Here is a 12848-nt window from a genome sequence, read left to right as displayed (position 1 = left end):
CCAGCCGCCCAGCGGAGCTGCTGGCTTGTTTAACCCCTGGGGCCAAGGGTTTGGGCCCTCAGTGCGTCCCAGCGGGGATTCCGATCGATACTCCTGGCGGAGAAGGCCTCCGCTTTTCTTCTCCATTTGCTCACGTCCCCCAGCGCTCCTGAGTACATAATACCTACTTACCAGTCCAGCTTCTGCGTCAGTCTGAAGAGACTGATCTACTGACCCCAACTGAAAAGCCTCCTATGTAATAATAACCACTCAACACACTTGTAGTTGCTGATAAAATGGCCAGATAAAAAGGCTAAAGCTCTTGTCCCCTTTCAACCCAGGGTAATAAAACAGACACACATTTGAATGCTTGAGCAAAGCCGGGTCCTCAGCGGCATTTCCCGCTTGTCGTAGGAGGCGATCAGTTTCCTGTAGAGGCAGTTTCAGCGCTCCTGTGCCCCAAAGCCCGCGCGGTGTGGGCAATGCTCTCTGAGGTTTGACTCTGAGCAGTCACCACTCAGACGACTAACGGGCCGTGTGGGGCTGAGGACCCGGAGGTGCACTCTTCCTCATCTCAGCAATACTTGGGGCCGCCGTAAAAGCAGACAGGCCCTAAATAGTGAAGGAGTGCTTTCCACTTCAGATCTACACAGTCCCATCTACATAGGCAGATAAGCTGTGTTCTTTGCGCTACAGGCGTGAGGGGGCGGCAGCGCTCCGAGAAGGGCCGGAGTAGAAAAGCTGTCATCCTGTGTTTAACTGTACCCCCATGAGCAGCTGCCAAGTTCCTTCTGACCACCAAAGCCCAGGAAGCCAGCCGACTCTGGAGTCCGCCTGAGAGAGCCTGCGGCATTGGGGGCAGGGGTGGGGGTGGGGGGCAGAAATCTAAAACAAAGAAGCACTACCACAGAATCGTCAGTAAACCTCCAGCTCATTCCTCACGTCACTTTCTTCTCATTGCTTTATCTTTGCCAGGAACCAAGCGTAAATCTTAGAAAATTGTAGGAAAGGCTGAAAGGTAAACTAAAGGACAAAAAAGTATCAAGTAGACTCCTAAGAATACTCAAGAGTATCTGGAGCCCACCATTTTAGGGGGTGACAGATTTTTTTTTTTAACCTTCTGAGATCAACACCGTGGGGGTGGTTACTGCGTGGAAATCCGAATTCCCCAACAGCTGGCTAAGGAGGAGGCTGTCAGAGCGGAAACACCCCCTCCCCAGGCCCAAGTGAACAAGATGCCTGTCACATCCCCCAGCCCAGACCGGCGTCAGGAGAGTGCACCCCATAGGCCGGGTTCAGCAACGCAAGAAACCCCCCAGGGAGCTCACAGCCCCGGAAGCGCTCTGTGCGCGCGGCTGACTCCGAATCTCGGGTCCCAATATCCACGCTATGCAAATCGAAGCCACTAAGAATTGTTCCCCCCAGCGCCCACAGATTCTGAGAGAACCTCCCTCCCACCCTTCTGGAGAAGCCGCCTATACTGGCTTGCAGTAAGGTTATTGTGCATCTTCCTCAATGGGAGATCTGGACACTTTGCCCCTTTGGGATCATGGCTCGGTCCTGGGGGTAAGAGCAGTTACCACGCGCGCGGCGCAAGGTCTGGGCGCACAAAGGCGCGCAACTGTATGCCAGTCGGAAGCCACTGCCGCGTCCTTCGCTCTCGCTCCTGCACCCGCCGCCCACACGGGAGATTTCTGTCCTCCTAGAACAATAGAGGGCTGTACCTCACGGCTTGGCCGCTAGAGGAGGCACAAAGAGCCGAGCCCGCTCCAGAACAATGTAACCGGCTCCTCGACCCGTGCTCTCCAGCGGGCCGCCAGCCCTCCCTGCTGCCCGGCTACGCTCACAATCAGCGCCCGCTTAATGCAAAGGCGGAGCTTACAATCTGCAACCAACATGTATTAACTAACCTGCATCTTAATTTATCAGCACCTCTTTCCCCGAGCTAGTATCTTCTCCCGGAGTCTCGGCATACCTCGGCAAATCCCAACAAATAGCCGGGAGCCGGGCAAGGGTTGCTGGCGAGGGAGGCGCAGCGCTCTCCCTTCCGCCTCTCTCTCGACTTCCTAAAACGGCGAATGTAACACTCCCAGCCTCCTCCTTGCACCCTCCCCTAGCTATAGGCAGTGGCACTGGAGCTCTTTTAATCAAGACAGGTCAAAAAGTCCCTGGCCAACACCAAGACAGGAGATGGACTCCAGGAGCAGTGTTGTATCCTCCTGGCTGTCAGCTCCCTTAGCGGGCAAGGCTGTGCCTCCTCCCAGTGACCAAAGAAGTTTGGCTGATGTGGTGGGTGGGAGGGAGTGCAGAGATCTTTTCCACTCTAAGAAGCAAAGCCCCTTAACTGCCTCCATACAGGGAGAGTAGGTAGCCTGGAAAACTTAAGTTTGTTGTCTAAAGAAGAGTTCAAGTGCACGAGATTTTGAATAAGTGTAGTTCGCAGTTTCTGTGAGATCTGGAAAGAGTCCTCGCAGACACCTTACCCCCCCCCCCCATCGCGCCTCCCACTGCTGGGAAAGGTGGGAAATTGAGGGCAAAGACTGGCACAGAGAGGAGGGCAAATGAAATGGGGGGAGGTAGTTAATGAAAGCTCACGGAAAAGGAAAGAGGAAGGAAGAGAGAAAAGAGAAAAACGGGAGAAGAGAGAGAAGAGAAAAAGAAACTGGAAGAAAAAAAACAGAGGAAGGAAAAAAGAGGAAATGTATAGGGGAGAGGAAGGGAGAACCAAGAAAAGTGACCAGACGCGCAGACTTGGATCCCAGGAGCAAGGGGGGAGCCTTGCTCCTGGGTGCCCCTTACCTTACCTGCCAAGCGTAAGGCGGACATGCGCTGGAACTCCGGCTCCTGCAGCCACTTCCACATCCTGCGGAAGGTCTCCCTGCCAGATTTGAGTTTACTCCATGGTTTTGGATTCCGGAGTAGGTCGGAGAGAGTCCCCTGAGACCGGCATAGCACCCTCTGTGCGAAGATCGCCTGTGGGATGCTGTAGCGCTTCAGCTCGGCGGTGATGCGCTGGGCCACCTCTTTGGTGTTTATCTCCTCCAGCTGGCCGGAGGTGGCCACCTGGGAGCCCGATGAGGACGATGGGGGCCGCTCGCGGCTGGGAGCCAGCACTGGCCCGTGGGACTGAGTGTGGCCCGGGTGGTGCAGGCCATTGAGGTGCGACATCATGGCCGCGGGAGGGGTGCCCAGGCCTCGGGACAGGTGTTGCTCACCGCGGGTCAGCATGGCAGTGTGGTGCGCGTCGAAGTTGGGGCTGAGCATTTTGTCGTGGCCAGGAGGACCGTAGTTGGGCAGACTCTGCTGCGCATTGTGGAGGCCGCCCAGCCCATTACCCAGCGGCGTGGCAGCCAGCGGGGACAGACTCTGGCTCATGCCGGGCATCTCCTTGTAAGGGCTGTAAAGGTTGTTCATGGCCGGGAGCCCGCGCTCGTCGCGCATAAGCGTGAAGCTACCGCTGACGTTGCTGGACAGACGCTGGTGGTGGTGGTGATGATGGTGGTGGGGGTGGTGGTGCGGGTGCGGGTGATGAAACTTGTCAGAGACGGTGGAAATGGGTGGCAGCGGCTGGAGCGGCGTCAGCGTGGTGTAGGTGTTACTCATGCCCATGCCGGGCGGGGACGAGTCGCAAGACATACTCATGGCGTGGTGCAGCGGGATGGAGAGCTCGGGTCGGTAGTCACCACCGTCCAGGATCGAGGCCATGCTGGTGACCATGGCCGAGCGCGACGCTGCTGCTGCTGCTGCTGCCGCGGTGCCCAGCTCTTGGTGTGCGGTTGGCGGCGGCGGAGGACCCCGCAGAGAGCCAGCAGCACCGCGGCTCGCATGGTGGGGGCTGGGGCTGGCCAGCAGCTCCTGTTCATGGCCTGGACCCCCGCCGCCGCCCCCGCCGCCCCCGCCGCCCCCGCCGCCGCTGCCGCCGCCGGCCGGCCCGTGCAAAGTGCCCAGACTTTCCATTGTCAGCTCCGGGTTCATGGCGCAGCCTTCTAGGTCTTTGGTGAGGCATCGATAGGCGGTGTAGGCAGCCTTCATTCAGTCCATCGGGGCCCGGGGGCGGCGGGGGCGGCGGGGGAGGCCGGCGGGCTGGCAAGGCGCGCGTGGCTGGGCTCGGCTGTGGGTACAGGGGCGGGCGCGGGAGTGCGTGAGTGTGTGCAGGAGAGCGTGTGTGCGGGTGTGTGTCCCGGGCTGAGGACAGGCGGGCGCGCCCGGGGTGGGGGTGGGGTGGGGGCGGACGGGACTTGCGTGCGGGAGAGGGGAGGGGGCAGGGAGGGAAGAAGGGATCACCGGGCCCCGCCGCTTGGGCCGGCGCGCTGCCTCGCCATGTCCCAGCCCGCTCCGGCGCCGACGTCTTCTGTTTGGGTGAGCGGGAGCTGTCCAGAAGGGCTCTGCCGCTCGCTGGGGCAGCCAACCTACCTTCCCGGACCCGGGGCGGGGCCGCACTCGATGGGCGCCGCAAGTAGCCATTCCTCGGACGCCTCTGCTCCGGGGGGCGGGCTTTTGACATGCAACTACCAATGAATGGGTGAGGGGCGGGGCTTCGGGTTTCATGTTTGGCTGACGGCTCGGTGCCTTTTTTCCTCCTTTGCTACTGGAATCAAACGTCAAGGAGAGGGAGGGAGGAGAAGGGCGGGGGGTGGGGATGGAGAGAGGCTGGAGTGCGAGAGAGGGAGAGAGATTATGTGAAAGATGCCGCTCTATATCCCTTTTGGGCAGCTGGGATCTGGGGAGGGGGCATTGCTTTGGTCCCCTTCGCATCACCTCAAAGCTTTTCTCGAAGCTGGGAGGAAGGGACTCCGTGCTCCTGTAAAAACAAATGTGCGTCTCCTAGCGAGTCACTTCCCGAGAGTCCCTAGCTGAGAGCCAGTAGTTTAGCCTTTTAAAATGCAGGCGCTAGTGTATTCTAATGCACGGTAAATTCCCGAGGCTGGGGCATGCATAATCTACTCGGCAAAAGGAACTCCAAGGCCCTTGCAGCTTTCAAGCTGCGGTGGGTAGACGGCCCACGGGCAGCGCGGGCAACCGTAATGTATGCAAAGTTAACACAATAACATCATTTAATTACTCCGCGAGCCCATAAATCTCCCAGTTATGAGACTTCGAAAGGGCCCTGCTAAATTGCAAAACAAAATTCGAATTCCGAGAGCTGCGGTTTCAAGAAGAGCAAGTGCTTGCTCCATCAGTGGCTTGAAAAGAAGGGGGGAGAGTGTAGAACTGGTGAGGTGGGGGTGAAGATTGTTGCCGATACTTATAGTGAGCAAACTTCTCTTGGGGACAGGGAACATGCGAACTGACCGGGGCAACAACCGCGGATCTTTCTCCTAATGCACGGTACACACAAGCACGCGCGCGCGCACACACACTCTGGAATCCCGGGAAAGGAACATCTCTGGTTATTGGGGTAGGTGACACCGAGCCTGGACTGACATCTGTATATTCAAACCTTATTTCTGAAAAGATCCTAGCCCCTGGCCGGTTCCAGACGCATCCATAGCTTTAAAAAGTGCACCTTATTCTTTCTAGAATTTCCGTTGTTTGGCAACCACTGATCGGGAGGTGGAAGTGGAGCTGGGGGAGAAAGGAGGTGGTGATTTCTGCGGCCTGCGTGGGGGTGTAGGGGTAGTTGAAGACAGCCAAAGAGGCCAACACTCGGCTTTGAAAGCCTCAAAAGTAACAGATTCTTCCAAAGCAGGTTGCGCTCTGTTTGCCTCCGAAGATTCAAGCTAGCTGAGGTTGCGCAGATGTTGCCTTTGTTTAAAGAGACAGTAATTAAGGACAGGGTGGACATAAGTTTGAGAAGCGTGACCTATTTTCTTTTGATCAGCTGTCAAAAGAAGAGCAGGGGGTCTCCTTAAGACAGCCCCCGCCAACCACTTCCAGCTGTTAGAGAAAACTTGATAAGAAAACAAGGACAGCCTGGAATACTGTATGTGTTTCTTGGTGCTACAGAAAGGTTTAATTCATTTGGAAAACAGTTCTTAGTCGCAGTGACCTTTTCTGTTGCCCTCCTCTCTCTTTTAGCTACAGAGACCCTCCCCATTTGAACACCATCCTGTCACGTGAATGTACAGTGACTTTATTCATAGATCAACTTTATTGAGCTCTGACCAATACGTTGCCAATTATTCTTTCAAATAGAATCTTCTCTGTGTTATCAAAGCCTGGGTAAGGAAGCAGTACTTGGCTTTGCCAAACATAGTTTTCTGGATTTTCACATCTTTAGTGTCACAACAGGAGACAGGTAAAATAACTCAGTTTTCTGTTTTTTTTTTTTTTTTTTTTTTTTTTACTTTCCTCTCCCCCTTTCTTCCTTCTACTGTATCTCTTTCCACTCCCTACTTTATATATGATGGCTGGACACTTGGATAATTTGAGCCAGTTAATGTTTGAAATACACACCCAGTTGAACAAAAGTTCATAAGAGTGCAACCTACTGTTGGCCTCCTGAGTAGCTGAAATGAGACAGGAGAAAAACAAGCCTGGGAAGGGGTTCATTTAATGGACCCCAGTCCTAAAGGCTAGAGGTAGTTTTTGCTCCCCTGGCTTCAGGCTCAAGGAATGGCCAATGACCCCAGAGTGGTGCTGCTTCCTCACAGAAACCGAAGTATATAAATTGCCATTTAAATTATTTTTCAAAATGATAAACTCATTTACCAGGCCACCAAGATAAATCTGCTCCTGGGAATTGCATTTCGATGTGTCTGGGAGCAGAAAGGTGAGTTGCATTTTCTCCCTGCCGTTTCCTCCCTCCCTCCCGCCCTCCCTCTCTCTCCCTCCCTGCTTCCCTCCCTCTAGCCTCTCTTCCACCATCCCTCCCCCTTTCCTCGATCAATATTGGCGATCTCAGGGAAATCATGAAATCGTATTGGCTTCTTTGTATATAATTTCATTGGGCTAGATTAAAGCAGATTTTTCACGTTTTTCTAATGGTGGTTTGAGGTTTTATGTTTCAACCCCAAACCCATTTAAAAGGAAAATGAAAGCCAGCACCCTAATTTTTTTTTACTGATTAAGATTTGGATGCTCTTTCGCCTTTCTTTCTAAAAGGAAATGTAGTTACTTTAATTTTCAAGATTATTTTAAGAATACCTACGCTAATAAGATTTAAAATATGTTTTGAGATACACTTTGTGTTTCTTTTAGATAGTCCTTTGAGAAAATAAAAAAGAAGCATTGCTTTCTAACTGCTCCTTGTTTAGGATCCATACTCTAACCATCACAAGTTCTGTAGCTCAGAATTTTGTCTTTTAATATAAAGTTATTTTCTACCCTCCTCCTCACTCCTCAGTATTTGATTCACAAATAGTCTGTATAGAAATGTGGTGTGCTAGTTCATGACTAGTAGAATTTAGACAGTTGCACCCACTGTTATATCAGGACAGGAATATCCACTTTTGAGTATACCACATTTGCAGGTCAGATTTTCTTCAAGACCAGAAACTTAAATAGAGCAAAAGAAGCATGTAAATAAAACACAGCTTTGACAACAATTGTAGGCTATTGAAATGTAAAAGAAAAAAAAAACTGAAAGTAAGGTAGCAATTGTAGGAAGAGACTGAAAATATTTATTGTAATGGTTTTTCATATGCATTTTTCACATTAAAGGTATTTGGGGGAAGGGGAGAGAGAAACATTCACTTTAAACAGAAATTCTATAAATTATTCACTAAAAAAAAAAATTTTGAAAAGACCACAAGTAAACCCAAACTGGATAAAGGGCCCACCAGCTTTGTTTTTACTAAACAACAGTAACCACAGCCCAAATCCAGAGAAGAGCAGGGCTGCTTATTTCTACCCAAGTGCTCAAAATCTCTTCATGTTTTGTGTTGGCCAGAACACATTTGTGCTCCAACTAGGTTTATCAGAGCAATACAAAAAGACATAATGGTGGGTTGATTTGGACTATTTTATTTTTGTCCTTCCCCAAACCATCTGGCGTGTGAGTGTAGGGGTATTGATCAGGATCTGTGAGCTGCAGACCCCATGCCAATCCATAGCGTTTCTGGCAATCAGCGTCGCCCATGAATTGCAGCTGTCTGTGCAGCTCCGGAACAGAAATCTTCAAAAAAAAGTCCCCCCTTTATCAAACACATCATCCGTTCAGGGGTAAGTCAATATCATTTCTTTGTCATTCTGTGAGTGAGGATTATGCAGGAGAAAGTTTTTGTTGTCTGTGTAGCTGCTGCTGCGCCCGGCTTTTTTTTTTTTTTTTTTTTTAAAGGAAGGAGAGCAATTTTCTATCCATTGAATGGTAATGGTTTTCCAGAAAGGCCTCAAGCGTTTGTATGAATCTGACAACAAATGCCGTTTCAATATTGTGGGGGAATTTTAAGAAGAGAAAGAAATTCTTATGTTGCTATACACAAATAATAGTAGTGATGATAGAGGGTTTCTTTTAATGATGGAGTATTTTCTCCCCCTTTCTTGGAGCCCCTGGTAATGAAGACCCCGCAAGTCTCTGTGATTACACGTGCAGATGGAGGGTGGGTGTTTGTGGCGGAAAAGGAGCCTTCGGAATTGTGGCTCAGTTTGATATCTCCATTAGCTTCAATTTTCTTCTGTCTGAAAGCTTGGACTGGTTGTGCATAGGGAGAAGAAAACTAAAGCCATAGCTCAGCCCCTCCACCCCACCTCCCAACTTCCTTCGACCTTTCAGCTTAGAAACTCACTGACACTTTCAGATTTCCAGCTGGATCTAGGAAAGTTAAAAAAAAAAAAAAAAGTTTCCTGGGTGCTAAAGCCAAACGGGTCCTTTTTTTCGTCTCTTTCCTCCTCCAGGTCGGTTTTGTTAAAATCCCCAACAAGAGGTTAGCAGAGCCTACAAGGGACTGACCCCCAACTTTTCGGTTGACAAAATACACTTTGTTCGGAGTTGGGGAGAGAGTTGGGATTTGCCAGTCTTGCCCTCACCCTCATCTTGCCTCTTGGGGAATAAATGAAGCTAAAGGACCCTGCGGTGGAAAGTTTCTCTGGAAGACCCCAACATCTGCATTAGAAGGTTGTATTAGTTGGGCTGCCAAAGAGCAAACCTTACAATTTCCTCTGTAGTCCGGACACGGGGAATGGGTAGGCTTGAGGGAAAGGGATGAGGAGAAGATGCTATCCCAAGGGGCGTAGGTCCCTACTCCAGGGGCCAAGGATCTGTAGGGGTAGCCACAGCGGGAATCCCGAGCCCTGCCAAGCTGAGCTATGGTAGCTTATTCACCTGCCTAGTTTTAGAGAAAGCCAAGAACTCAGTTGGCTGACCTTGATCATCCTCCTCCTCTAACTCCATAAAGGACTGCTGGAGTCTGCTCTCTCTCTCTCTCTCTCTCTCTCTCTCTCTCTCTCTCTCTCTCTCTCACACACACACACACACACACACACACACACACACACACACACACACACACACACCCCAACCCCGGGTGCCTCTGGGGCCCCGGCCCCCTCGGCCCCCTCATCGGAGTTGGAGTTGAAGAGGGTGGGTGCCCAGGCCTCTCTTTGGGACGGGCGGTAGCTGTCTCCGGGACTGACCACGGGAACTTCTGACCAAACCAGAGCACTTTCCTTCTCCGGAGTTCAGGCCCACCGCAGACTTTCCTGCCTCCACCCGCTTCGTGGCTGCTACCACTGCGGAAGCAGATGAGAGAAATAATATTCCTCTTTGGGGAAAACATAATTTTAAAAAGTGAATGGGAGGGCAGTGAGGATTGGAACTGGAGGACTTCTTTTGGGGAGCAGGGGAAGGGTATTTTTCTGAGAATAGATTTTTTTTTTCTAAGAATGTTGTCTTTTAAATAAGCAACTTGTTAACTGGAAAACGAAGACAAAATTCCTCTTACCGACTTTAAGATTTTTTGCCCATTATTTGTCCCTTTTCCCCCAAACTCCATAGCCTCGATTTTAAATTGTATAGACCTGCCACCGCATGTTCTTTTTAACATTAAAGTACAACTGAAGAGTGCTTAAAATAAAGTTTTCCTCTCCCCCAGTTGTCACCCTACAAAAGAAGAACTGGCGTGAGGTCCCTTTTGTTCAGGTCAAGTTGGGCGTGAAATCTTTTTGTTGTTCTTTCCAAAGGAAGGCAAAAGTTGCAGTTGATCGTAAAAAGGACTAATTTAACTCCCTGAAAGTAGAGCTGTTTCCAAGTTGCCCTGAGACACCTAAGCATGGGCGTTGCCTTTTAATTTATCACCCTCTAAAAACTATCATTTATTTGCTTTGGAAGTAACAATTTTTGATTGAACATTCAATATTATTTAGACATTATTACGAATACCTAGTAGCTCCCCCCTCTCAATGATAATGGGAGAATTTAAAAATCTTTGTATATTATCTCAATTAGAGGTCTAGTCACTATGGAAAACATTTTTAATTAGAGAATTTTAAAAAGGAGTTGGCCAGATTTTTAACTTGAGAAATATTACTTTCGATTAAAAAATAATATGTCTAGTTGAAAACTAACAAAACCAACCGAGGAGTTTAAAATAATTATACGAATCACATCAGTTTTTTCAAATCGCGTAGGTTTTAGATTCCTCGAGTATCAGCTCCCAGAGAAATGAAAGACCAATTGAGAACGAATAGCTATTTCAGGGTAGCACAATTAAAAGTCACAGAGCACACTGAGATTATTTTAGGAGCATTTTATTATTGAAAACCGGCTCGATGTCACTTTTAGGAATTCCGAATTGTTTTGTTTGCGAACGTGCAGAGGAAAGCAACTCTGGTGGACCGCTGGGTTCGGAGGCGGCCGTTTCGTAGCCTTGCCGGCGGAGGAGCAGGACTCGGCCCCGCGGCCTCCAAGAACCAGAGCCGGGCTGGGCTGGGCACAATTGGTTTGGCTTCCTCCAAAGATCTGGGGCTCGGGGGGGCGTCCCACCGGGTGCTGGGAGAGCCGTGCGAGCGGCTCTGCGGACTCGCGGCCGGGGAGTACCTGTTGGCCTCGAGAATGCGCGTGGGAGCGGGTCGGACCCGAGCCCGGGCCTGCGGGCGGGGCGGCGTCGAGGCCGAGGAAGCGGATGGCCGCGCAGGATCTTCGAGCGGCTCCCCAGGCCCGGCGGCCCCGGGGTCCTCGCCGAGCCGCTTCCCGGGGAGGGGGCGGTGCGGCCCCGCACCTCCAGAGGCGGAGGGAGCTGGCCAGGATTGATGTCTAAATCAATGCCGTTTCTAGGCGCTTCTCTCTGCTCCTCTCCATCTTCCTCAAAGGCAAATCGCCTCCCGAGGGTGGATTTCCTCTCCCTTCGCAAAGTCTGCGTGAGGAGGGTGTCTGCACAAAACCCTACAACCGCCCTCCCAGGCGCCTAGGTGTGTGGGTGGGATGTGGAATTTGCGCCCTCGTAGAGGACGGTGCTGGGCTGGGAGTCGGGTCCCTGCGGAGCGCCCCCCTGCTCCCCAGCCTCCTCGCACCGCACAGGGTTCTGGCTTCGTTCACGCACCGCGAATGGCGCCGGGCCTGGCCGCTCTCCCAGCCCTGGCTCAGGGCGAGGCCTGTCCCTTCCTGGCCTCCCTGCTCCCCACAGACCCCCAATCTGATGGGCTCTGGGTGGGGAGTCCCTGGTCTCCGACGCCAGGCAGGCCTGGTTGCCTCTGATTTAATTATTCACTGATGAATTAGACAGCTGCAATTGTCGTGAAAAATCAGCGGCCACTATTGATTCCAGGGCCGAGTGGGGGTGGGGAGGCCCCGGGACGCGGGGAAGGCCGGAGAGTCAGCTCTGGCCCTCGGGTGCCCTCGACCCGGCGACCTCGCGGCGCAGGCAGGCCTCCGAGCCCCAGCGCCTCCCTGAGCCCTGGCCCGCGTGGCCATGCTGGGACCCGGGGGGCGCTCGAGGGGCTGCAGGCCTGGCTCCCCTCGGGCCTGCTCTCCCACACCCGGGCAGAGGCCTGTGCCAACGAGAGCCTTGTACCGGAGGGGCTCTCTCCAATGTGGCCTGCCGGGAAAAGGCGGCCCCGGGCAGGGGCAGGGGCAGGGGCAGCCCCAGGGGGCGCCCCAGGCCTGCGCCACCCCGAGCCCGCTCCTGCGAAGCGAGGCAGTAGGGCCAGCTGGCGGCCGGCGCTTCCGGCTCCCAGCACACGCCGCCCTCCCTGTGGTCAGGGCGCGAGAGAGTTGGCGACGGAGCAACAAGTCCTAGAGTCCGGGGAGCCCCCAGTGGGTGGTCAGTTTCCTCTTCTCTGGCTCAGGACTGAGTCAGGGTTTGTCCAGTGGAGGAGAGCTATCAGTGTGTCCTCAGAACAAGGACAGGACACACTGGTATGGAGAATATAAACTAAAGACCCCGGTATAATTAGAGCTGAACAAATGAAACAAAAAAACGAGGAAGTGTTCCATGCAGTCAGTGTACTGAAAGCTTTCTTTCTTTTCTTTCTTTTTTTGTATCTAAATCAGAAATACACTGGAAGCCAATATATACATTTTATGTCCTCTTCGTTGGTCGACTTAAAGCCATATAGGTTTTCATTACAACTTGAAATTACATTGTACACTATATTTTATAGGGATCACAAATTATGCAGGAAATATATAGGCTGCACAGAGCAAAAACATCCAAGATTTAAGTACCTCAGTTTCAGTTTTTCATATTCCTTTTTCTCTCTTTTAAAAACTACTCCTAAATATTAACTTGACTTGTGAGATGAATTCTTCAGACTTTGTTTTGGAAAGACATGGGCACTGGCTTCCTGGAGATCGGATCTGAAGAATAAAAAGGGATCTCAGGGCTACATTGCCTGCTCTGCAATCCATTGGTCTGAGTCTAGGTCACTGAACACCAAGTGGACTTTCCTCTCTTGCTTACTGAGATGGTTTCATGGATTTTGTAACCCTTTTCCAGGTCTGGTTTGGGGGCTTTCTGTTCACAGAAACCAAACACGATGTACTATGTCAAATT

At 51.7% G+C, this 12848-nt stretch overlaps 1 protein-coding gene across 1 annotated transcript in view; it reads right to left on the bottom strand.

Moving 5' to 3' along the window:
• Onecut2 (one cut homeobox 2) overlaps positions 1-4342 on the bottom strand; it is a 53728-nt gene extending 49386 nt beyond the window's left edge. The window contains exon 1 of the mRNA XM_046419455.2: positions 2784-4342. Within this exon, the coding sequence (XP_046275411.1) occupies positions 2784-4011 (1228 nt within the window). The 5' untranslated portion in view covers positions 4012-4342. The remainder of the gene's footprint in view (positions 1-2783) is intronic.
• Positions 4343-12848: the final 8506 nt, after the last annotated feature.

Source organism: Marmota monax, unplaced genomic scaffold (genome assembly GCF_021218885.2).
Source record: "Marmota monax isolate L192 unplaced genomic scaffold, Marmota_monax_Labrador192_F-V1.1 WCK01_AAM20220418_F8-fsc00088, whole genome shotgun sequence".
Lineage (NCBI taxonomy): Eukaryota > Metazoa > Chordata > Mammalia > Rodentia > Sciuridae > Marmota > Marmota monax.
The sequence above is the reverse complement of the archived record's forward strand: the minus strand, read 5'-3'. Positions and strand labels throughout refer to the sequence as shown.